A 26,939-nucleotide genomic window follows, 5' to 3' on the forward strand; every position below is an offset into this window, starting at 1 on the left:
TGAAAGCAATGGATCAAGAGGCAGGGGCACAGATTCTAATCCTACCTTCACACCCAGCCAGTGAGACCTAGGCTGGGCACCCATAGTATTGTGTCCTGCAAAGAGCACTTGGCTCTGAGTCAGGAGATAGTGCTTCTGAGCCTGATTATGCCTCTGGTGTTTGAACATGCTTAAGTCTCTGATTCCTTATTTGTCTACCAGGGATAACAGCAATACCTATTGCATAGGATTTTGATGAAGAGTTGATGAGATATTTGAGAATACCTTGTAAACTAGTAAGAACTAAAACAATATGGCACCATCTTTTTTATCTTCATGAACATTATTGTCACCATCACCCTTGTCACCACCTTGAAGTTGCCTTCATACTTGCAGGCATAGCTGCCTGTAACTGCCACAGAGAAATATCCAAATAGCCAGCTGTTCTCATTCAGTGTCCATTGCCAGTGGCTTTTACTTAAACAGGGTGCCACGGTTCAAGCCTGAACAATATAAACTCTTCCTATCCATGGAGCAGAGCTAGCCTAAGACATTCCCTGGTGGCCTCACAGATAAAGATTTGGTCTCAAGCAGCAGAGTGAGCTGATTGAAGTTATATAATATTAGTATTTTCTGGGCCTGAGGAGAAGGAGAAACAGCCATCTAGGTTGTCCCTCTCACCTTCTGTCATCATCCTTTTGAGGTTTACTTTGGTGATGTAGAGAGGTTCCCCTGAAGACCTGTGGTCAGCATCAGGTGGAATGATGAGGCCACAATGAAACCCCCCCCAGTCACCACAGGTCTGCAGGGCAGGCTGAGGTCTGGAAGCAGCTCAGAAGTTAGCTGAGCTCCTACTCTGCTCAAGCTACATCTAGCAGGTTGACAGGGACATTGTAGACAGTTATGTTTAAGAGCTTGGACTCTGAAGTCAAGGGGTTTCCTATTGCAGCCCCATCACCTTTAGCTACATGACCTTTGGCTAGTGGTGGCCTCAGGTTTCTCATGTGCAAAACATGGATGTTGGTAGAAACCATCCAATGAATTTCTGTGAGCATTAAATGAGATACTGCATGAAAAATTTTAGTTACATTGTCTGGCACATAAGTGTTTTTTATAAATATTGGTAGTGATGGTGGTGGTGGCAATGATGATAATAATGGTGACATTCCTTACTAGGAAAGCCATCTTAAAAAAAGCAAATCTATATAAAGTTAATGAAGAGACTCAAAATGTGACTTTAGAGAAATGAAGGAAAGGTAGGAACATTTGGTTTGAAGGAAAGGAAATTCAAAGTAACTTAATTGTCACCTTTGCCTAACTAAATAGCTGCCCTGAAGATGAGGCATTAGGTGTAACCTATTTAACATGGACAGCAAAAGTTGGCTCAAAGAGTGAGATTCCAGAGCTGTTTAGATATTCAGCTATCTGGGAATAGAATTGCTATTTGGCAAGGGTTGAATTTGCTGTCTCTGGCAGTATGCAGACTAAAGCTGGATAAACACTTGCACAGATTGTATAAAGAACAAGCCTATGGAAGATGAGATATTAGGGAAATTATATAATATTCAAAAGAAATCATGGATTTGAGAGTACCAAAGTCAGAGAGCACAAGAAACTCATTCACGGCAGGGGGGCCAGGGGGGTAGGGGGTGATGGGGGAAACATGAACCCAGGTGGGCAGGATGAAGAATAAGATGACTCATATTGGGATAATACGCTGAAGTAATGCATGGACAATCCAGACACAAGAGACAGGCTGAGAATATGCAGCCACATAACCTAGACTTTTGGAGAAAACCCCAATTTCCAATATTCTTTCTTCTTGCCTCTAGCATGACACTTAAACTTGTCAGATAATGTGTCCCAATTTCAGTTTCCAGAAATACAGCAGAGACGCACAGAGGTACTGGAGTTCAGGTGCAGAGGGAATCCCAGGAGGCACTCAGGAAGGCTAACTAGACACTCCAGCCATCTGCCATGGTCACCCTGATATGAAGGCAGACTGGCGGCCTCACCAGAGCTTTTTGAGCTTTTGTGTGATTTCTGACCAGGCAGGGACCAATCCCTGCCAGAGAAAGTGAATGAATATATTTAGCTAGGAAAACAAACAAACAAACAAAAAAACAAAACAATAGGAATATTCCAATACTGGCATTGCTTGGTAAAAAGAGAAACAACATTTTAGCATTCATTCATTCATTCATTCATTCATTCACTTATTCAGGCATACCATAGGCACTAGAAATAACAGGAGGGCAGAAAATAAGAGGCCTGACATATAGTAGATGCATCTTAAATAACTACTTATCGAATGAGTTAATTCCCAGATAAGGACATTGAGTCTCAGAGGAGTAAAGTGACTCAGAGGAATGAGGTGGTCTTGTCCACAAGGTTCACCACCTAAGTATAAAAGCCAGAAAGGCAGTGCGGGCAAAAGCAGTGCATGTCCTACTGATGCCCATGTAGATGCCAAGTGTTAGATGATGAGGGTTTAAGGAAGTGACACGAAAGATACCAAGAGCTCACAGAGCCCTATGTATGTCTTAGGCATAGAACTTAATGCTGTAATTACGATCTTCCATGTAATCCACCTAGCTTCTTTACCAGTTAGGAATTATCATTGCCATTCCATAGATTAGAAAGCTGAAGTTCTGAGTACTTATGTAACTTGCCAAAATTTAGACAGCTATTAAATGGAAGAGTTTGAGTTTAAATCTCCATGTCTAGGACCAAAGCCCAGCCTGTTTCTCCTATTCTAAGTGGGCTTTCTACCTCCTGGGATCCTCTACCCTAATGTTCTGGGTTCCTAGAATCTCTGTCCCTCACCCCAACCCCATATGCCACTTAAAGGAAGAAATTACTTCTCAGCCAAGGACCTAGTCTCTCATGCTTGAGGGTATCAGGAAGAAGGAATCAATAGAAGTACAGCAGATTTAAGTTTTCCATGCACAATGGTCTGATGGAGTTAGATCTATTTTCTTCATTGTAAAGTGTGATTGATTTAATTCCAAATTTAACTTAAATTTGATTTTCTTCTCTCAACCTGGCATTTCCAAACCAGAAATCAATCAAACCCCAAATTATAGGCAGTGTGTGGCTCAACAATGTTGAGTTATTTCTGGTCGAATTTCTCAAGCAATACATTTTATGCCATTCTCTGCTGCCATAAGAGGAGATGAGGGGCAAGAGGGAGGGGAAATAGAAGGGAAATTAGATTATTAACTTTCTCCAATCCCAGCAGTCAGTGTGCCCTGGTGGAATTCTACTTCTGCAGCACAGCACATTCCCCTGCAAGTGATGGAGAGGGGACTGCAAACAGGGACATAAATCGGGAGGAACTTTAATGTTTGTCATATGAGGACACTCATGTTGTGATCCGGACCTGCCATTTGCTGAGCTCTTTTTAAAATTTTTCTTCTAATTACATGTGTTACCTTATTTTGTCCTCACTTCAGCTCTGAAAAAAAGACCACCATTCCCATTTTTCAGATGAACACATTTCGTGTTTTGTCTTGTAATGGTTGGATTCATTGGCAAGTGTCACAGAGAGATTTTGTGGCTAAGCCAGCATTTGAACATAGATATGTTTGTCTTCAAAGGCCATACTTTCTGCAACTACATGATGATATTTTGACCTTTATTTTATGATGAAGTGGGAAGCAGTATGATCCAGGGGAAAGGATGGAACAGGACTGGTTCTAATCCAGTCTCTGACACACGCAAATTGGGTAACCTTAGACAAGTCATTTCATTGCTTCACACTTCTGTTCTCAGTAAAATAGAGGTAGTACCAACAGTCTGCTGTGAGGATTAAACAAAATAATTCTGCCCTACTAAAATGTAAGCTTCAAGGACATTGGCTGTTTTGTTTACTGTCATTTTCCTTGTGCCTAAAGGAGTGCCAGGAAAGAGTTATGTTCAATAAAAATTGCTTGGATGGATGGGTTGATGGATAGATGGATGGGTGGATGGATGGATGGATGGATGGGTGATAGGCACAGTGCCTGTATCATAGCAAGCACTCAACGAGTAGAGGTTCCCTTTCCTGCCTTTGCTCCTTGCAATGGCAATGCAGTACATAGTCTCAATGGGGAAAGGGTGGGTGTTATGAGATGGATAGTTTCTACCTTGCCACTGTCTACCATCCCTACTCAGAGCTAAGTGCTGATGCTCAGTTCCCTGGGCCAAGAGCTCTTAAGAAGTCACCGTTGCTTGAGTCCCACTATGAGGTTTCTGCCATGTCCGGTTGCCATGGCAACTCCCCAAGCCACAGTGGCTGCTCCACAGGCATCTGGCCTTAGTGTTGGCTTCACCTGCGTGCTTTCTTCCTCCTGGACCTCGGAGACAACTGGGGTGCTTCAGGCATTCTCTGAGTGAAGAGTTGCCCCAGGACACCGTCCATTCCCATTCTCCCTACCATTTTCTCCCCTTCTTATGTCCCTCCGTCCACTATCTAATCTTTCTATTTCTGTATAGAATAATTCAGTTCCTTATAAGTTTTGCTTATGTGTTGGACAAACATGTACGTCAGTCCTGGTTTCTGTCATCAATGATGAGACAAATACCTATATCTGGCTTGGAATTCACATTTACCAAGGGCCAGAAGCTGTGCCAGATATTTGTTATGTACTGTCTTGTGTAGTTTTTACAGCAATCTTGAAGGATAAGTTATTTTATTACTATTATCCAGGTGAGAAAAATGCATCAATAAGCTAATGTGACTTCACTGCCCCCCCCCCATTGACTCTTAAAGATCCTGAATTGCTGTGAAGATTTAAATGACATATGGGGATATAATTAGTCCGGCAAGGAACTTGAGCCATCTCACCCCTGCCCCTCAGCCCTCTTCCCTAAGACCCCAAATCAGCCCTGTGCAGCCTGACCATATTTCTGGTAGTTGACTAATTAGTGAAAGGAATGTCTTGGTCACATCTGTTTCTGCTGCCCCATGGCTATAGGAATGAGAAATGTTTCCTGAGGGATCCACAGGGTGCTGTTCATGACACACTGTCTAGGACATGTCCTCCCCTATGCCAGGAGCTCTTACCTACCTGTCACACCTCATCCTCTGACCCTGTTTCACCTCCCCGAGAAGTTGTTCATGCCGAATTCATCTCTTTATGCTCTTCCCCCAGAACAGACTTCGTAGAACCTAGAGTAGAAACTCAGTGCTGCTGCTAGCTGTTATTTCGGGGATTTTATTAAATAATTAGGCTTGGGGAAATATGTTAACTTTTTGGAAATTTATTTAATTTATTTATTTTTAATTGACATGTATTGATCGTACATATTTACGGGGTACAGAGTTATGTTTCAATACATGTATACAATGTATGATGATCCAATCAGGGTAATTAGCATATTTGTCATTATAAAAATTTATCATTTCTTTGTGATAAGAGCATTTGAGCTCCTCTCTCCTAGTCAAGTGAGAATACACAATAAAGTATTGCTAATTACAGATGCCTGGCACTACTGTAGACCACTAGAACTTATTTTTCCTGTTTAGCTGTGATTTTGTATGCATTAACCAATCTCTTCCTATCCCCTCTCCCCCCTCCCCTTCCCAGCCTCTAGTAATTATTTAAGGTGAGATCTAGGCAAGGCACCAACCCTAATCCATATTTTTTCTAGTTGAAAACATTAATGTTGACTTGTCTATGCATACTAAAATATTTATATTATCAGAATTTGAAACAGCTTCTTGTGGCATTCAGATAAGAGATAAAACCTTGTTCTTTTTTCCTGTGGTCATTTTAGGTTTGGGGGATTTTCCGTCTTCTGACACAAGAACTATCTTTCATTTTAATCATTCTTCTATGTAACGTTTATTCTGCAACTGTAATAACCACAAATGTAAGAATAGTTCCTACCATAAGCCATGCATTATCCTGGAATGGGGAATAAAAACAAGAATCCTTTTCTTAAATTAAGCAACTTCTAGGTCCCAGGTGGTGAACTTGGCATGAAGGATACAGTGATGGTGAAGGAGGGATCTCTTCTCTCAAGCAGTTCACCGATTATTAAGAAAAATATATATGCATACAAACAATTCCAAAATGGGCTGTCCATAAGGGCTCTTTTTCTATTGGAACCCATCAGTGTGGCCATGTTTGTTGGCATGATTTTTGCTTGGTCAGTGCCTGTGTCATGCTGGTTGCTGGTACTGTTACTGTCATTCCTGGAAGTGACCATTTATTGAGAATCTCAATAAATATTGAGATTCTACCATGTTCCAGAAACTGTGCTGTGATACAGAGGTAAGCTAAAGACATGGTGCTTGCCCTCAAGGAGTTTACTGTCTATTTACTAGACTCCAGTGTTTGGAATAGGTATTTGGGGAAACACAATGAATGTAGCTAGTTTATCTGCCTAGAGCATGAGGAATTCACATGAACGGTGAATCTTGAAGAGTGATGGGGGAGACAGTGAAGTTTTATCCAAAAGAAATAAACACCTACATTTATATGTGTGATAAAGAGTGTTGACTGTGGGGACACTGCAGTCATTCAGCCATGCCAGCAAGCACCTGGGCCAAGTAGGAGAAAGCACAGGAGTGTAGGCACTCATCGTGATAAACCTCAGAGGCTGGGCTAATGAGCACAGATCACATCCTGTGGCCAGATGCTATAAAACAGCTTGAGGGATTTCAACAGGGCATGAAGTGGACAGATATGCCCACACCTTACTTATCTCACAAGCAATAGAAGAGATGAGGGGAAAGAGGTAAGAATGCTAAAGACATAGAGTACATAAGAATGTATGACTGCATTGATGTTGTAGCAGAGGAGGACAGCAGGCTGAAAGACGACATCTAGGTTTCTGGCCAGTCTAAATGGTGGTGCTTTCAGTAAGTTGAGGAGCCCAGAAGGAAGAGGAGGCTTTATAAAGAAGATAATCTGCCTTGTTGTGAACGTGTTATATTTAGCATGCTCATGGGCTAGCCATACAGGATGTTCAGAAGGTTTGGGGATAAAGGTTTTCTCAAAAGAAGAGTATAACTGGTAAAATAAATTTGAGAGGCAGTACTCTAAAACTGGTAACCAGAACCTTGAAGGTATATTTGAAGAGCAAAACCTAAAGAATGAAATACACAGGAGGGCTCAGGACAGGTTCCATAGAATTTCTTTGCTCTGAGTCATGCAAATCCAATTGACTTACTCTAATGCATCCATAAAACTGTCTTTAATTTTCCCAGGCAAAACTCCTCTCCCCATCTCCTTCCCTGTCTTCTAGATTGTAACACAATTTGTCATGCCGTCTGATTAGCTGTGGATAAGCTTGCATTTTCCCCTATCCTGTAAACTCTTGAAGAGCAGGAGCTGTTATTCTTCTCTGTATGTCTCACATAGTAGGTGCTCAATGAATGCTTGTGAAATGGATTTGAACTGATCAGCCTATAAATATCTGTGAAACCCACCTAGGTGACAGACATTATATTTGCATAATGCCATGTAATCATCACAACACCATGAGATGTTTATTTGTATCATTACCTTCATCATATGCTTAAGGAAACTGAGGTTGCAAAGCTAATGGGGGCTAAAGAACAAATCTGAACCCAGAATTGTCTCACTCCAAAGCCCATGCTTCTTCTACCAGACCCTACCGAATTCAACAGCACAGTGTCTTCTCACTTGCTTCTAAAGAGAGTGGAAAGTTTAATATCTAATTATTATCAAGAATGACCAACCTAACTGAGAGGAAAAGAGTGAGCATTGCCACAATTTTCAGGAAGCTTGTTTCTTTCATCTTTGGTTTATTATTTATCCAAAATGCATAATAAATCCATTTTGCAGAGAGTTAAGCCAAGACCCAACAAGAGGCCACTGAGGTGTCACAGCAGGCACAGAGGTTGGAAAATATGGTTTCTTTTTCTTTTTCTTTTTTTAGATTCTTATATGGAAAATAACAGGACTCCCAAACTTCGTTCCATCCTCATTTCCTCACTTCGTGAAATTATGTGTCTTTGTATGTGTTTGTGTTATTAGGTTTGCTGAAAAGCCCAGTGAACAAGACAGCCCTGACACTGATTGCCGTGAGCTCCTGCATCCTGGCCATGGTGTGTGGCAGCCAGTTGTCCTGTCCACTCACCGTGAAGGTGACTCTGCATGTGCCTGAGCACTTCATTGCAGACGGTAAGAACAGAGCGTTGGAGATGCCCCACCCTACTGGGCACCTGGCACCCCTGGTGGGCAAATGTCTCCATGCCTGGCCCAATCTCAGAATTATATTACATATACCTTTATAGGAAAAAAGGAGCATCCAAAGGCCTTGGAAGAGGCTCTTACCATGTGGAGTCCTGGATTATTTGAATTAAATGAAAGACTTCTTTTATTCTATGAGTAAAGATAATGTTTGTTAAATAAAGGAAGAATTTAAATGTGAATGCAGAAAGATTGAGCTACTTCAGAGAACCTACTGGTTCTTATCATGCTTGTGGGTTTTATTCCAAACTAAAAATGCCCCCTAAAGGGTATTTGCTAATTAAAAGCATATGACAGGGAAGATCATATGAGGTTTGTTGGAATTTTCTAAATATCCTAGAGAATATTCATTTCTCATTCCCTGTAAATGTACTTTACAAGTATCTTATATTTTTGCCATTTACTCTTCACCCAATTAAATTGAATTAATGAGACACTGTAGTCACCGTATTCATTAGCAAAGCATGGTCCAAGAAATTGATTAAGGTGCTTTATATCTATTGCTAAAGTGACCTCCAGAAAAGTTGTTCCAGTTTACGTACTTCAACAGGCTCCACTGGCGCCTGTTTCCCCAAAGCCTTACCCTCATATGGTATTGCTATCTTTACATACATTGAAGTTTAGCATAAATAAAATAAAGAAGGCATATCTTAAGAATGAAGCTTAATGAATCTTTTTTGTTTCTTTTTATACTTGTTTAACGTATACATCTCAATGAGTTTAAAGATAAAGTACAAAACTATACTGTCTACCCTAAGTGAATCATTGTGCAGTTATGCATGTATTGAAACAACACACTGTATCCTACAAATATGTATCAGTAAATGTTCAAATATTTTGAATAAAAAAAATATGTTTATATCCATGAAACCATTACCATAAACAATGCCATGAACATACCTATCACCTCTAAAAGTTTCTTTTCTCCCTCTTTCTTTTTTCCTTTTGTGATAAGAACATTTAACATGAGATTACATAGGTGCCTGCACAGATCAAACCATGAAGCATTTCCACCTCCTCGGAAGGTTCTAGTTAATTGTTCTCCAGTAGTAACCAAATTTCTGATTTCTAGCAACATATTAGTGCCATTCATTTAAAAAAATCCTTTCCCATTGGATATGTATTGAATTCTTTTAAGATCTTTATTGTCTATTTGTCACTCTTATCTCCATGTAACTCAATATTATGTCCAATTTCAAAGTCACAGTGTTCAGAAACTTAGCGCTATCCTCCAGTATGTTCTGACCAGAGCAAAGTGGGGTTTTAACCCCTTTCCCTGAAACACGCAGACTTGTATTAACACTTCCTTTGAGTGCTTCCCCTTCAGCACAGTAGATGAGTCCCTACTTATTTTTCACTTGGACTGCAAATAAGTTCAGTATTTGTCATTTCATATACATTCAGTTGATTTTCAGATCTACGAACAGGACTCTTGGTCCATCCCTATGAAACCCTATGTGCACGTAAGACAGGTAAACATGTATGTGTGGGATGACAGTGGGTGGCAGAAAGAGGCAGTAGGAACTAACCCTACAGAAGCAAGGAGGCAAGTAGGTTCATGGAGCCTGGGGCTGGAAGAATTGCCAGACCCTGGGTGCAACTGGAAAATGGGGATGGGAGAGCAGGAAGGATGGACACTGAGTTGGAAAGACCAATAGGGCAAATTTTGACCATTGTGGAAGACATGTCCCCCACCTTTTGTCCTTCACCAGTCACTAGTCATTAACTGTAGAAAATTAGACCCTAGAGATATTCAAGTTTTAATATTTATTTTCATACTTGTAGAAATGGAGACCCTGGGAGACTAACTTGCTCAAGGTCATGATGAAATAGTTTCATGGCTAAGAGCACAGGCTTTGAGATAATACAGACATGAATTCTAATACTCAGTATGTTGTCTGCCACTTCGGTAGCCAAGTGAATGATTTACCCTCTCTGAGTCTCGGTCTCTGCATCTATACTTGTAAAATGAGGATAACAGAAGTACTTATCTGACAGGGGCATTGTGAAGACTACAGCTCCTACTTTCGTTTCCATGTTTATCAAATTTTTAGATAACACGTAGTTGGGAAATAGCAAAATAAAGGGATCGCCCAAGAAAGCTGCAAACAATCTTGATGGTTTAAAAGGACAGATCAAAATGTGGTAAAAAAGGGGGTTGTTTCCAATGGTTCCTATTCTGACCTCTGTCATAGACTTACACTTTTATAGCTGCATGTGGACTTGTCTGTTTATGCCTATAGACTGGAATCTGTGTGGGGTCAGGTGTTTTGTCTTTTGGAAGACATATTGTATTCCTGGTGACAAGCACAGTGCCTGGTCTATGATGCATGTTTAGTAAATATGTGAATGAATGTTGCCTGAGTTAAAGCAGAATTATTAGTGGTTGCATGTGACACTTCTACTAGATCTCCAAGAACAAAGGGGAAGCTAAGTCAAAGAAAACTAAGGCAGATAATGCATAGAGATCAAAGATGTTCTAAAATGTACCCAGGGTTTGTTTCAATCAGGTGTGGTAAGAAGTGCTGGCACAGAAATGACTTTTGAAATGAGAAGTTTTTATACTCACAGGTCTCAGAAACTAGACACACAGAATGCCAGGTGGGGCCACGTAAGGAAGCCCAGGATCTATACAGAGGCAGAGGAAACTAGCAGAAAGCACGGGCGAGAGCCCATTTCTAGTGCAGGAAGGAATGGGTGAGGCAGGGTAAGCAGGGGAGACAGGTTTAGAACTGGCTAGATTGAATAATTTTAGCAGACACTGAGGTTTAGGGACAGCTCCTAGTTGCCTGGTCTCTGACCCTGAGGTGATTAGGGAAGAGAAATATTTTAAGAGCCAGATAAGAGAGATGGTTGGGGCAAGGGCTCTGGGTTGGTTAATTTGCATGTAAAAGGCATCTCCTGGGCAAGTCTTTTGCTATCCCTTAAGATTTCACTAGCCCTGTGAGGGGCAAGCTCTTACCAGTCAGGGAGGCCCCAGATGCCAGAGCATCAATAATACAGAAATTACAAAAATATAGCTAAAACAAAAGAACATTTAAAATAACCACAGAGTGTACAAGTCCTGGAGATGTGATGGAGCAAGCCCAGCAGGCAGCATTGGGAGGACATGGCCCACAGGATCTCAATCTCAGGGCATAGTGGAATCTCCTTCCCTTCCATGCTATATGGTCTTGGTTAGGAGGGTCTCCTTCTAGATGAGGTATTTTTCAGTTTGGATCTCAGTTCCATTGCTTAGTTCCATTGCTGTGAAATGTAGGAGAGTCAGGTTAGCTTCCTGAGTCTCATTTTTCTCATCTGTAAAATAGGAAATATTTTGAGAATATTGAATGACATAGTGTGTATAAACTGCCTAGTAGAGTGTCTAAAACATTGTGATTGCTCAATAAATAGTAACTACTATTACTTTTAATCATAAAAGAATTCATAGAGAAAGAGACCTCAGAAGCTGAAACATGGCTGGGCCAGAAGATACAGAAAACTAAATAGATGACTTTAGCTATCCTCAGTTTGGTGAACGGAACAAGAAGTACATTATATGTCCCCCTCCAGATGGAAATACCTTTCCCACTTGAAGACATTAACACTTGAAAATTCTCAATCTTCTGGGGATCAGCAGACGTCCTGAGAGCAGCCAGTGCTTGAAGTCAGACTACGTGGTAGTTCCAGGCAAGCTCACCTTCTTCAGCAAAAGCCCAATATCTCCTCTGTATATGCATTGCTTGTCTTTTTCCTTCAAAAGCTCTCCAAAGCGGTCTTTATTATCCACCTTTGACAGATAAGGAAACTGGGACTTGAAGAGGATATCCAGTCATCTATGGGTGTGGAGAAGAACCTAGCAAAGAACAATTTTTATGGATTGACTAGTGAGGTTTCTAGCTCTGATTCCAGGAGTTATGAGGGTGTTACTAAGAGGACAAGAGGGAAAGTGATGACAGTCCTCTTTTCCTGAACACTTGTCATCAGTTGGCACTGATATTCGTAAATGTATTGCAACCTAACATACAGTAATAAGCACAGTTGGAAAGTGTACATTTTAATGCAATTTTGCATATATTTCAACAACCAGATCATACTAGAGGCCTCTTAAGACCACTGGTTAAGTTTTAAAAAACAATAAAAAGAGAATCATAACAAGGCCTATCAGGAGCAGAGCAGCTCGTGTCAGGAGGAGCGCCGTTTGGGACCAGGTCTCCCAAGGAGCATGACCATGGCAGTTATCCTTTCTCACTCTCCCCCATGAGCTCTCTAAGCTGCCAAGGTGCTGGCCCTTTCTTATTAAGAGAGCTCTCAGCCAGGCTGACACAGTGATCTGTCCGTGGTGCTGAAGCATTGGATGTGGCTGAGTAATGGGTCCCATCTTTGGAAAGAAAATGAATTCTGCCCTTGTGTTACTGCATAGTTATACACAATGCTTACTGCCCATTACAGGCAAAAAGGTCAGTATGGCCTAGCACTTGTCCAGAGCCCAGCTGGCAAGAGCAATATACACCGATGCCGTCCATATCTAAGCCCCTGACAAATCTCACTCCTTCTTTTGTCTTGGCTTCTTCCAGGCCGCCAGTAGCTTTTTACCCTGCTAAGCACACATTAAAGAGATGGAACATGTTTGCATCTAAACTTACTGAATTTAACATTGTTACTCCATCTGTGTTCTATAAATCATCTGCATTTGTGTCATCTTGGCTGATAATCCTCAGAACTAGTGAATCAGATTCTCTGAGGGTGGAGCCCAAGTATTAATAATCTTTACAGGAACTCTAGGTGGTCCCTTAATAGAATTTTGAGAGCTATTTTAATATCTCTGTAAGTGCTACTTTCCTTTCATCTAAAACATATGATCCTTCATTGAGATCCCTTAGGATCTTTATAAGGGTCTTTGATAAGTGTCTTTGATTTCCCCCATCTTTGACTTTATCAATACTTTATTAATGGACCTGCCTAACAGTATAACTCCAGAGATTTCCCATAGCATTGAGTACAAGGTGAGTGGTCTACCCTTAAGGTTTAGAACATATTAGCCCTGATCACACAGGTTTGGGCTTCATCAAAATCGTCACATAGGTAGCATTATTGATGAATGGTTATTGGTTAATATTAAAAGCCTATCTTAACTGAGATGTTAGTTCATGCATTTGCTGAGGGTCCCAATGTGAATCATGATCTAATCACCGAATATAGTAAGTCAGTAGAAGAAACCACTTTTAAAGTAATAAACTACATTAAATGGGTGAGATGGTTCCATACCACTGTGAACAGGTAACACTACATCTAGAGTTCTTTGTCCTGTTCTGGAAGTTGTTGTTCACTGGAATTTGTTCAGAGGAGAAGATTTGGCAGTTATGATATTGGAAAAACATTGTAGATACCTAATGACCTCTTAAGGAAAGGATAAAAGAAAATCATTCTATAAGAAGTGTTGAAGGATCCTAGACAAGAAGGGAACCTAATATCACTGAGCATGTGTGCTATATATATATGGTAGTGTAAAAAGCACTTTACATAGAGTTCTTCACTTAATTCACAAAGAAAAACTGTATGGCAGGACTTAGCATTGTCATTTTATATGCATGAAAAGGAGGGCTCAGAGATGTTAAGTGACTTGGCCAGGTTAACACACAGAGGTAAAACAGTGCGAAAACCTAGGTATACCTGAACCCGTGATCCAAGGAACTGCCATGTAAGGGGCTTCCAGAAAAGAGACTATCATTATTGTTTTGAAAAGGAAAAAGGCAAGTTCTGGGAGGCCTGAGGAAGCAAAACTAGAGCTATATGGGTAATGAGGATGGTCAAGGATAGAAGGAGTGAACCTTTAGTCTGGAAATGTCTTCCTCTACTATTGACAGTGTGACTTTGTGCTACTTAAACTTTCTAAGCTTTGGTTTCATTATCTACTAAATGAGTATAATAGCAGCACTTATCTCATAGAGTTATTGTGAAAAATAAATTAAATAATGCTCAAAAAGGTCTTAGCTCAGTATGTAAGACCTAGTAATGGGTTGATAAATTATATGAATGTTAGTACTTGTGGTAATATTTTCTTAATATTGGAAGGGGCCACTGAAAGATAATGAGGTCCCCATCATAGAGAATCTTCTGAGAATAGATGATCACATTTCTATGAAGCCATAGCAGAAAAGAGAAGCCATACATTTGACTTGATTACCTAATATTTTGATTGGGAATGATTTTATCAGAATATAAATTTTAAAAGCACTTAACTTTTTAGGACTTCTGGAATATGTTTGTTCTTTACTGTCTCATCACTGGGTGTCACCCATTCTTTGCCTGGGCTCAAAAACGGGGTAAGACTCACAATGAACGAAGGCCAAAGATGTCTCTTGAATACTTTACTTAGCTAAATACACACACACACACACACACACACACACACACACACACACAGAGAGAGAGAGAGAGGGGGGGGGAGAGAGAGAGACAGAGAGAGAGAAACTATGATTTTTATATGGTTAATAAGATTGTTGCATCAAAATACCTATGCCAAAATGTCTCTTTTTATTCACATTATGTTAAACTGTTAACATCATCCTTTGGGTTGAACTAAGACAGTATTTAAGACTTCTTTGTTCCTATGGCTGGGGTTTTTGGGGTCTGGGGATTCCTTCCAAGCCTAAGAAATGATCAGTGCCCACATATTAGTATGGCTTGCTTCATTAATATGCCACACATGTAGCTGTTTTTGAACACAAAATTGTGTACAATGAATGTTGCCTATATTTATTTGCTTCCACCCGTACTTGATGTCTTTCAACCCAGGAGAGTAAGCTAATGTGTGGCTTTGTGCCATTAATGAGGAATGAGGTTTATAATTGGCTTTAGAGCTAGTTTGTAGTGATTTGAATACATGGGAGGAGTATTTTCAATTCTTAGAAGGGAAAATTACACCACACTGAAAGTGGCTGCTTAGCCATAAACTGCCAAGCAATTTATTTTAAAAGAGTAGTTCCTTGGGCATTCTGCTCTCTGGAATTGTTCTAGGCTTAGTTTGAAAATGTTCAGTATTGATTGCAAATCTTTGAACACCATGGAACATGCTCATGGGTAAAAGTGCTGTACAGTATAGCCTTTGCCTTTTTCCTTCTTAATTCCTTTGGATACTCTTGACACTGTTTAGACACATAGACTGTCTTGCCTTCTATCTGCTGTTCTCTGTATCTTTGCTTATACACTATTCCCCACCAGAAGTACCCTTTTTAATAGCCACATTGCAATCCCACCCATCTCTAAGGCCTAACTTAATTTTCTCCTCCCTGTAGAAAACCCTCTTCAATGAGTCCCTCAAAGATAGTATTTTCTTCCTAGAACAATACACAGAACTGCATTTGTGTCTTTCTAATGACTCTACTGTACCTCCCATCACTATTACTATTATTTATGTGTCATTGGAATAACTGCCACAGTCCTGAGAATTGGCCTCCTACATTAAATCTAGCCTTCCTGCAATCCTATCTCAACACTGAAAACAGAGTAATCTTTTAAAATGAAAAATCTCAATATAGTGCATCTTCCCATAAAATTGTTGAATGACTTCTTTTGTACTTGTTATGAAGACTGAACTAAATAACATGGCCTTTATGTCCCTGCAAGGTCAGGCTCCTGTCTGCGTCTCCAGTCTTATCTCACACCACTCTTTGTGTGTGTGTGTGTGTGTGTGTGTGTGTGTGTGTGTGTAAATATTCTCTGCTGCCCTCTGCCTCAGAACCTTTGCACATGTTGCTTTCTCTGCCTGAAGATTTCTTCTCACCTCTCCAGTTTCTCCCATTTGCCGTGCAGTGATTGACCTCCCTTTTTCACATCCCAGCCTCTGTTAGGTCCCTTACTAATCATTCTCCTAGAACCCTGCTCTTTTCCTTTATTGAGCTTATTTTAATTTTAATTACATACTTACCTAGTTAATGTCAATCTGTCCCACTAAGTTTCAAATTCCATGCTTCAGTGATGAACTAGCAGAAAAAGAAGTCAAGAAAGCAAGCCCATTTACAATAGTCATCAAAATAATAAGATACCTAGGAACCAATTTAACCAAGAAGGTAAAAGATCTCTACAACGAGAATTACAAATCACTACTGAAAGAAATTAAAGAGAATACAGAAAGGTTGAAAGACATTCCATGCTCTTGGATTAGAAGAATTAACATTGTGAAAATGTCTGTACTAGGCAAAGTCATCTACAGATTTAATTCAATCCCCATCAAAATACCAACAATATTCTTCACAGAAATAGAAAAACAATCCTAAAATTCATATGGAAGAACAAAAGACCTCGAATAGCCAAAGCAATCTTCAGCCAAAAAAGTAAAGCCGAGGCATAACACTACCTGACTTCGACTTACACCAAAAAGCTATGGTAACCAAAACAGCATGGCACTGGCATAAAAAGAGACACTCAGGCCAATGGAATAGAGACCCCAGAAATCAACCCATGGACTTACAGTCAACTGATGTTTGACAAAGGCAATGAGAACATACATTGGGGAAAAGACTGTCTCTTCAATAAATGGTGCTGGGAAACTTGGATATTCATATGCAAAAGAATGAAACTAGATATGCTCCTCTTGCCATATACTAAAATTAACTCAAAATGGATTAAAGACTAAAGTTTTAAACCCCAAACCATAAAACTACCAAAAGAAAACATAGGGGAAACACTGCAGGAACTAGGAGTGGGCAAAGCTTTTATAAGTAAGACCCCAAAAGTACAAGCCACAAAAGAAAAAAAAATAAACAAATGGCATTATATCAAACTAAAAAGCTTCTGCACAGAAAAGGAAACAATCAACAGAATGAAAAGACAACCTACAGAATGGGAAAAAGTATTTGCAATCTGTATATTCAAAAAAGGATTAATATCCAGAATATACAAGGAACTTAACCAACTTCACAGTAAAAAAACAAAGAATCCAACTTAAAAATGGGCAAAGAGCTGAATAAACATTTTTCAAAGGAGGACATGCAAATGGTCAGCAGATACATGAAAAAATGTTCAATATCACTAATAATCAGAGGGATGCAAATCAAAGCCACATTGAGATATCGTCTCTTCCCAGTTAGACTGGCCATTGTTAAAAAGACTGAAAATAACAAATGCTGGTGAGGAGTCAGAGAAAGGGGAACTCTTCCACACTGTTCGTGGGACTGCAAATTAGTACAGCCATTATGCAAAAACAGTATGAAGGTTCCTCAAACAACTACAGATAGAACTACCATATGATCTCGTGATCCCACTTCTGAGTATATATCTAAAGAAATGGAAATCACCATGTTGAAGGGATACCTCCTGCACTCCCATGTTTATCACAGCTGTGTTTACAGTAGCTAAGATATGGAGCCAACCTAAATGTCCATCCATGTACAACTGGATAAGGAAAATGTAGTATATATACAGAATGGAATATTACACAACCATAAAAAAGAATGAAATTCTGCCATTTGTAGCAACATGGATGAACTTGGAGAAAATTATGTTAAGTGAAATAAGCCAGACACAGAAAGAAATACCACATGTCCTCACACATAAGTGGAACAAGGAAGGAAGGAAGGAAGGAAGGACCTACCACAAGAAAACATTGAACTTTTAAAAGAAGAGAACAGACCTATGGTTGCTAGAGGTGGGAAAGGAGGAGGGGAGTGAGGTTAAGGAGAAATTGGGTAAGAGACACAAAGAATAATTATGCTTTGTAATAGTGAACATGCTAATAATATTTATTTGATCATCCCATGTTGTACACAAATACTGATAGTCAATGCTGTACCCCCAAAATATGAATAATAAATTATGCTTCAATTAAATAATAATAATAATAATAAAGATTAGAGATCATATTTGTTTGTTTTGCATATTATGTTAAGCACCTAGGACAGAGTTCAAAAGCAGAGTTGGTGCTCCCCAGAAAGCATTCACTAAATGAAAAAAATGAAGTGATTTTAATGGTTAGACTTAGATTTCCTCAAGGGCAAGGGCCACAACTTATTCACGACCTAACCTACTTAGATGTCTAATGGAGGTTCTGACTCAGTAGACATATAATAAATTGTGTCTGTAAAAATAATTGAGGGGGGTGGACCCAGATGCCATAAGAAAATGCATCTGGAGAATGACAGTACGAGAAATCTAAGGCTGCCTCTTCCTCTATGATTGACTTCACTCCCCAAGGTTTAGGCTCCCATCCCCAAAGAAAAGAAACCTCAATCAAACTCACATTCTTCCCTCCCAATCCCAAAATGAAACAAGCTTTATTCCCGAGCCCAGAAAGAGGGGAAATATAAATTGAGCTGAGATTCAGAACACCCATAAGGGAGGTGGCAATGAAATACCAATAAACCATATTAATATGCTGAAATCAGGGAAGAATAGGTTGAACTCCAACCCAGACTTAATAACTATCCATGAGAGAGTGCAGGGAGAGGCAAGGCTAGATTTCAGTCAGAATTAAAATGAGATCCGTAATGAAACTGGTAATATAATTATAAACTGTGAAAACTTTTTTTTCTTCTTCCTTCTTCTTGTACTTAATGGGCAACTTGCTCAGCAATAACCTAGAGCTGGTGCTGGGAGCTGTGGATACCTGCTAAAATGGAATCTGGGTTTGTTTTGTTTTGTTTTGTTTTGTGGGTTTTTTTTCCCCAGACCTCTTCATTAGGGAAGTCTAAATCCACAAAACCATGGAAGGAAAAATTACTTCAAGCTATTTCTTCCTCAGATGGTAACTGATCCCTAGGTTAAAAGTGACAAGAAGCTGAGGGGAGAAAGAACCCAGGAAAGCCATTCTACACAGCTGAACATGCTCAAGCTTTTAAAGATATCACAACTGCCAGTGGGTTTGGGATTTTTAATAATACTCTGTGCTAAGATGTTAGCTTGGCTTCTAACCAGGATAAATTGCTTCTAATTTCCCTCCTTAACAAAAGAGATAACTGAGTTTGACGTCCAAAATTGGAGACTAATTTCTGTGTTTTGGTAGCAAATTGAGTCCAAAAATATATTCCCAAAAACTGGGGGTAGAAGGTTGTTACGAGGGGTAGAGAAACTCAATTTTCTCTCATTAATAATTCCCTTCTGTTGTTGTGAACAGAAAGACCCTTTGACTTTTAGACTGGGAGAAAGGGATGCTGGATGAGAGCTTTGATGAAATGGAGTTTGAGTCTATAGAGCTATATTTTCCTTCTATATTGGCTTGGTGTTTGCAAAAAGCTGTAGGATTGGTGCTATGGGGCAGTACATGATAGAGAGAAGGTGGTAGAGAGGTTAGGTGTATTGATCTGTGACCTGGGAGATGTGGATTCTAGACCCAGAATTTCTGCTTTCTAGTTTTGTGACCTTGGGTGTGTTCCCCTCCCTGAGCTCCAGTTTTCTCATCTAAGCATAATTCTAACTTCCCTGACTCAAAAGAGTACTAGTGGGCTGATGAGTTTGAAAGCACTTTGCCAATGGTGAGAGTAGATATGATTATGAAAACATTGTGCCTTTCCCTCGCTCTTTGTTCAGTGCTTTATTATTTATAAAGACAACCTAAAGGTTGGAGTAGGGTCTTAGTGGGTAAGGCTACGTAAGAAAGAGGTGCAGTGCTAGGGAGTTTGGCCTCTTTTGGCCAGAAGGAAGAAGCTAAATAGTTAAAAATTCATCAATAATAACACCACCCCCTTATTCTTATATAGTATCTGTTTCTTCCCTTCCTTCCTGTCTCCTTTTCTCCTTCCCCTCTTCCCTTCATATGGCCAACAGATATTTGCATATCATCTCCTCTGTAGCATGCTCAGAGAGTAAAGATGCGGAGATGGGAAAAACACACCCTCTGGCCTCCTCCAGTTTGGTGGCGGTGGGACACACCAGGCAAATAAAAGATGAAATGCAGCATGGTAGGATTCATGATAGCTTTGTACTGGATGCTCTGGGGACACAGATGAGGGGCAGCCAAGGACCCCAATCCAGGTGAGAAGTGATGCTAAGGAGAGGTGTCTTGAGGAGATGCTATCTGAGCCAGGTCTCAGAGCCACAGATATTTACCTGGAGGTGGGGGGTGGATGACAGCTGGCTTCCCAGGGAGGGGGAGGGACACTTCTCACCATATTCGTATAGATCCTATTGTTCCAACCTCTGAGTGACTGCAATGATAACACCACTCATAATTGGGAACATCTACAGAACAGTTACTACATGCCAGGTCCTGTGCTATGTGCTCTGCGAAGTATTACCTCATTTAATTCTATGACCTCATGAGATAGGTCTACGTATTATCCTCAATTTTAAGTTTAAGGGACACGTAAAAATGTAAAGGTCACATAAGCCTAGAAAATACACGACCACCTCAGTGTCACACAGGCAGGAAGGGGTTGAGCAGAATTATTACAAATTATCAGGCACAGGATGTGGTAGAAATACAATTTGATGACTAACATCAGGTTCTGACTCAGCCATAAATTGACCGTGACTTTGGACGAATCTCTGCTTCTCCAGGCCTTGGAGTCTTCATTGTAAAATGTGGGAGGGGAACAAGATGGTAGATGGTACTTAGAATTTCTCCCTGATTTCTCCCTGCCCTAATGCTATAAAAGTAGAAGGAGAAATACTGGGGTTCGCAGTCCCCCTTTACTTACCCCATAAGGTCTTTATGCAACCATCACATCCTTGTACCCCCATCCCCCACCCAGTTCTCCCTCTTTAGACTGCTTTGGGCTAATGTGCAGCCAGGCAGCCCCCTGAGCAAAGCTGTCGGGAGCAGAGGCAGCTGAGCAAACTTTCCACAGCCCACAAGTTGCCATTTGAAGAAAGCTTACAAGGATCACAGCCAAGCTTCTGCAGGGACTTCAGACTCCCAAGGCTGCCTGGATGAAAAAGAAAGCGGTGGGAAAGATACCGCCCATCCCTAGCTCTCAGCCCAGCTGCCGAGGGATTCTGAGCAGCTCCAATGCCAGCAAGAGTATGGGAGGGGGAGAATGCATTGTATTCGGAAGGGAAACAAGGAGATGGGAGGAATAATTAAAACCTGTGCATCGCTGCCTCCCTCCACCAGCCCATGTGCCCAGCAAAGCCTTGCTATATGGCTTTCCTCTCCAGCCCTCCCCTCTGGATTATCTAAGCCAAACAAGTCTGCAGCTGCTCAGCTTTGGGTTTTCTAGAAGCTACTGGCTACTTTCTGAACCTCGATGACCTGGGCATCTGACTCTCAGCTGGGTCATCCCCAGAGCCTGGACCACCCCTGAACCTTCTGTTTATTCCCTCCTCTGTTTTGACCCTGATCCCCATTTGACATTGATCAGTGAGTTGTTCCATTCAGACTTTCAGCTGACATTTGTGAAGCTCTGGCCCAGGGCCAGGACTCACATTCTTGGACAAATTGGACATAGTCAGTATTAAAGGTGGGGGAGTTGGGAGAAAGAAAGTGAGATTTAGAATCGGAAAATCTCAGGTTCAAATCTATACTCCTCAACTTACTGGGTATGGATCTTGGACAAGTCACTTCACTTCTCTAAACCACCCATTTCATAAAAGTAAAGCTATAAGCCCCTATTTTCCAGAGTGGCACGAAAACAGCCAAAAATAGATGGCCAGTTCATGCTAATTATGCCATCAAAAGGATCACATGTGTTATTTGAAGTGATAAGATAGCTGTAAAGCAAAACACTACAGTAGACGGTAGGTCATCTCTGGGACATGAGGGTACATAGACAGTAGGCAGCAAGTTTGCCAGGGAAACCTGGAGTATTTTCCACCAGACAGATCTGGGTAAAGCTTCAAGCAACAAGAGGATTCTGCTTGGGGGCTTTCCCATTGAGGAGACTGGAAGGGCAGGGATCACACAGTGTGTACTTCTGCTGGAGATCAGGGGAGAGAGAAGAAGGAAGATCTTCCAGGCAAGGGGAACAGCAGGAACAGAAAGTGCTCAGAGGGCTGGGGCTCCATACAGGCATGAATGGGATTAATGGGAGGGCTTTTAACGTTACAGGCAGTGGGGATCATGGAACCACTGAACAATTTTAAACAAAGGAGTGCAGGGATCACAGTGGCTTTGATAAAAGGCAGTGCGACTTGGTAATTTAAAGTTTAGGCTGTAGGTCAGACACATCTGGGTTCAAATGCTATCTCTACAAATTTGGTGTTACCCATGTTAACTTAACCCTTCTGACTTACTTCTTAATCTGTAGGGTTATGAGAATTAAATGAGATAATATCTGAATTTAGTAGAATGTTGGGCAAACAGAAAGCAACTGGAAATATTAGTTTTTATTGGCATCATTATCATCACCTTCCTCGTCTAAGTTGGGTCTTTCTGTTAAATGGTCCTGAACTTTTCCTTTTTACGCTTAGCACGTTTGCAATTACTTTTTCAATGTCTAATTTGGTTAAGAGTCTGGGTTATAGACTCATACTCCCTGGCTTGGATACCTGGCTCTGATACTTTGTAGCTCCGAAGTCCTAAGCAAGTTATTTAATCTCTCTAAAACTCTGTTTGCTCATCTGTGAAATGGGGACAATCACACTAAACCACTTAATTGCAGTCTTTCTTAGAATTCAATACTCAGTAAACAATAGCCCCTGCCAATGTTACTTTAAGTCTCTTAAGGGCAGAGAGTGTAGCTGTCTTTTTCCTGTGAGATCCCCAGCACACAATCATTGTTCAATAAAGATTTGTGGCTGACTGGCCACAATATAAATGGTAAGTTTCAGGTTGCCAAAACTGGAGGCAAGGAACCCTGTTGTGGGGCTGCTATATGTAGTCCACATGATAATGTCTGAACAAGGGCATTAGAAATGAACATGAAAATATGGAGCTCCTTTAGAATTAGAACAAAGATATTTAGCAGCTAATTGCAAGTAGAGGCCAAGGCAGGGCAAAAGTCAGAGATGATGTAGCCTATGCCTCCCAGGATCCCTGAGGAGTTGGTGACCCCAGACATCAACCTAAGAAGCCCGACTGAATAATCTTTTCTGCAAAGCTGTGAGATGTGGTGGTGAAGAGCTTGAACAACAAGGCCAGAATACATGGTTCAAATCCTAACTCCAGTTTTATCGTCTGAAAAGTGAGGATGCTAATGCAGCAAAAATCAGACTGCTATTTTCTGGCCCATAGTAAACACACTCGAAGACTGGCTATTGTTATGATGCTGCTCAGGCACCAGGGTCCCGATGTGAAATCAAGAATCAGATGCTCACCTCTTGGCTACATTTGTTAAAAAAAAAAAAAAAAAGAAAGAAAGAAAGAGAAGAAAAAGAAAAAGAAAAAAATTGCAAGTGACTTTGAAGAACACACAGTATTAAGACCTTTACAAATCCTGCCTGGATGAAAATTATTAGTAAGAGATGTCACTGTGCTCTGTGAGCAAAATTAATTCACCAGATCTCTGCAGGCTGCTCTTCTGAAGGTTTGAACTGTTCCAGTACTATCACAGGTGATGTCTCACCGCAGTATTGGGGTTAGGGTGAAGGATGGAGAGAGTGATCAGTCTGCGGCACCCACATGGATGCTGACTTGACCTGGGAGTGTGAAGATTCCTGGGGTGGCCATTTCCTGCAGAGACTCAAATGCAGCATTAACGTGCTGGGCACAGGACTTGCCAGAAGGCAGAGGCCTGAGGGGAGGCCCAGGGTCCTGGTGATGGGAGTTGGTGACGCATTTGAAATATGGAATCAATTTAAAATGGCAGCTTCTACCACCCCAAAACGGAGAGCGTGGGTACAGGGCTGAGGGCACACTGTGACACATTGCCGAGTAGCTAGCTTGGCAATTTTCTAAGTTGTAGGATGTTAGAGCTGGAAACTATTTTCAGCCTGATCTTTGCCCATTCACTACCTTGGGCATCTCACACTCTGGCCAGATGAAATGGCTTTTTCTGGAAAGTCTATACTCTCATGTTTCTTTACAGACATTCCTTTCCTTTTGCCTAAATCTCCTTGCCTCTCCCCTCTACATAGCCACTGCCTTCTAGTGCTTCAGTGCTCAGCTTAGGTGTGACCATTTGTAGGAAGTGTTCTCTGGCTTTGCAGAAGAGGAGAGAATCCCCACTCTGTGCTCCCAAAGCTCCCTATTTTATTTTCATCAGAATGCTGCTGATGCTTTATTGTAACAGTCCATCCAGTTATCTCCCTACTGAACCATACACTACTTTCAGGTGGAGACACTTCTTCCCACCTTCATAGGTTCCACATTGGTCACAGTATCCAAAATAGAGTGAGAACTGAGGGTATTTAGGTCCATCCCCCATTCAAGATAATGTTTTGAAGTCTGAAAAAGCAAGTCTGAGACATGTGATATTGTTACCATGATTACAGTCTCTATTGCAAGTTTATTTTGAAGTCCAAAATTAGGTCATGTGATTTGGCAATGAGGTAGTCTCTCCAAAACCCATCTTGAGCCCAATAGCCATAAGCTGCATAGTTTCCAAAGCTACTTCAGGAACAGAATGGAAGATACAGAAGATAATTCTCACTGAGGTAGATCTCAAAAGATTCCAGAGGAAAGCAGAGACTTAGTTAAACATGAAAGGGTAAGTTGGGCTTGGACAGATTTATCATCCACCTCAAAGAACTCATTGGAGGATGGGATGAGACTGCTTTGTGCCAAGGGAAACTGACCTCAGCTTCTCCCCTCTCCAGTCACCAGTCCCACCCCTCCCCATCCTCACACCTCTAATAAAACCTTCTAGGCAACAAGCACATACTTACAGCATAGTGGGTCTTCCAAACACATTGTGAGGACAGCAAGTTGGTATTTGGAGCTCTCCAGTCCCCATCCTCTGCCCTCCCAGGAGTAAGCTCACTACTGGAATCCAACTCTGCGTAATATCAGGTAAATAACGGGCAAAAGTCACCATGTGCCAGGCAGTATGCTAGGTGTTTCACCTACAGTGTCTTACTTAATCTTCACAGACGTATTCACTCATTGGACAAATATTAATTTTATATTCCTTATGTGCCATGGAGAGGTAGCGATGCTGCGCTCTAAAAGACTGGCAGGTCCCTGTCTGCACGGTGCCTTTACTCTCAGCAGGAGACAGGCACCAATGCAAATGAGCAAAATTACACAGTACACAGTGGCAATGTGTGAGAGCAGGTGTGAAAATAATTTAAATTGTGTCAGATAATCAAAACAAAGAGGAGAGCTGGGATGTCCTGTTCAGATATGGCAGTCAGGAAAGACCTCTAGGAGGAGGTGACATTTAAATGGAGACATGAAGGGTGTGAGAGAGGAAAGTGTGTTCCAGGCAGAGGGAGCAGCAAAGGCACTTGAGTGACGGAGAAGCTGGACCACGTGCACCATGGTGGGGACAGGCTGGGTGAGGAGGTTGGGCGCGGTGAGCCGGGGAAAGCTCTTCTGTAGATGAGGCACTCTCGTTGCACAAGAAAACTGAGGCACAGCAAGGCAGTGATCTGATGAGCATTCCTTTGTTCAGGGACATTTGTTGTCTGCTCCAACTTTGTGTATTTAGGTTAAGCTGATCCACTCCACTCGTGGCCTGTTGATTTTCATGAAAAGATTCAGCATCCCAGCTCTGGTCATTTCTCCCCCCTTCTCCCCACCTCCTTCACTAATTGCTCTTTAGCTCATTTCCTGTATCTTCCTGCTTCCTGAAATAAATTTGCTTCTTCTCCTGTGCCTGCCTCCATGCTACCCTGAGAACCAGGGACAGACTGAACTTTGGGACCTGTCTCTGAGCACCACATCTCAGGGACAGCGCAGCTGCCCACTGCCCACTCTGACTCCATCACCATGGCCCTACAGCAGCCAGCTCCTCCAGCCCGGTGCCTGGTGTCCAATTGGTGCCCGGTCCCCAACTCCCAGCTGACAGTTGTCTTCAATAGGCCCATTATTTGAGGAGAATCAATTTTACTAAGCACCTTGACTATTAGAAATTTCAAAGGATAAGAAAATCAGTAAGGTGGGGTTTCAGGCAGTGGGCAAGAACTATCTTTTAAAGGAATTTTCCCCCACCTCCTACCTGTTTAAGTCTGGTTTTCAAAATCAATATCCTGTGTTGCCATAGAAGATGCTACTTGGGGAATCTCAGAGCCCTTTCCCATAATGGAAACGAGGAAGCCAAAAAGAAACACACTAGCAAATGATGGTCCTTTTTACCCTGAGATACTGTTCGTGATTATTTTTCAGAACTGATCTTTAATTGTTTCATCTAAAGGGTATGCATCTTCTTTGATCTGTCTCCTCTTAGAAGCTTGTGAATTGGATCCAGCTATTAGTAGCACTTACTAATTTCCTCTGAGTCTTGCTGGCTGAAGCGCCAGGCTTGGAACAACTTTTAATTTTGTTTTTAATTAAATTCCAGTTGTTTCAAATCACTCACTTTTAATGTCATTTCTTTGCAGTCCTCAGAGGCAATGGGAGCTGTGTATTCTTGTTTATACACATACACAATCTGATGTGTATATATCCATGGCACGGCTAAAGACGGACTCCTGGCTGAGGACCAGAGAAGGAACAGGCAATTAAAAAAGTAGCAATGAGTCACAGAATGGGCTTTTGTTTACACTGCTATCACCAAAGCTAATATGTTGTCTAAGCAGGAGTCTTGGTTATTGTGTTTGTGTTTGTATTTCAACTGTATTTGAATAAGGCAACATCCCCTTTTATTTCACAATAGGATTCTCTACTATATGTAGGTAGAAGTACTGTTAAAAATAGCTAACATTTATTAAGCATTTATTATGTGTCAGGCACTGTTTTAAGCACTTTACGTATATTACCTCATTTACATTAAAAGTGAGTAATTTGAAACAACGGAA

The 26,939-nt window shown here is 41.1% G+C and overlaps 1 protein-coding gene across 3 annotated transcripts in view; it reads left to right on the forward strand.

Annotated features, from left to right (window-relative positions):
* ASTN2 (astrotactin 2) overlaps positions 1-26,939 on the forward strand; it is a 902,747-nt gene that overhangs the window by 357,633 nt on the left and 518,175 nt on the right. For all 3 annotated transcript variants that reach the window (XM_063082086.1, XM_063082087.1, XM_063082088.1), the window contains one exon: positions 7,971-8,117. In XM_063082086.1, the coding sequence (XP_062938156.1) occupies positions 7,971-8,117 (147 nt within the window). The remainder of the gene's footprint in view (positions 1-7,970; positions 8,118-26,939) is intronic.

The sequence above is a fragment of the Cynocephalus volans genome, chromosome 17 (assembly GCF_027409185.1).
Source record: "Cynocephalus volans isolate mCynVol1 chromosome 17, mCynVol1.pri, whole genome shotgun sequence".
Taxonomy (NCBI): Eukaryota; Metazoa; Chordata; class Mammalia; order Dermoptera; family Cynocephalidae; genus Cynocephalus; species Cynocephalus volans.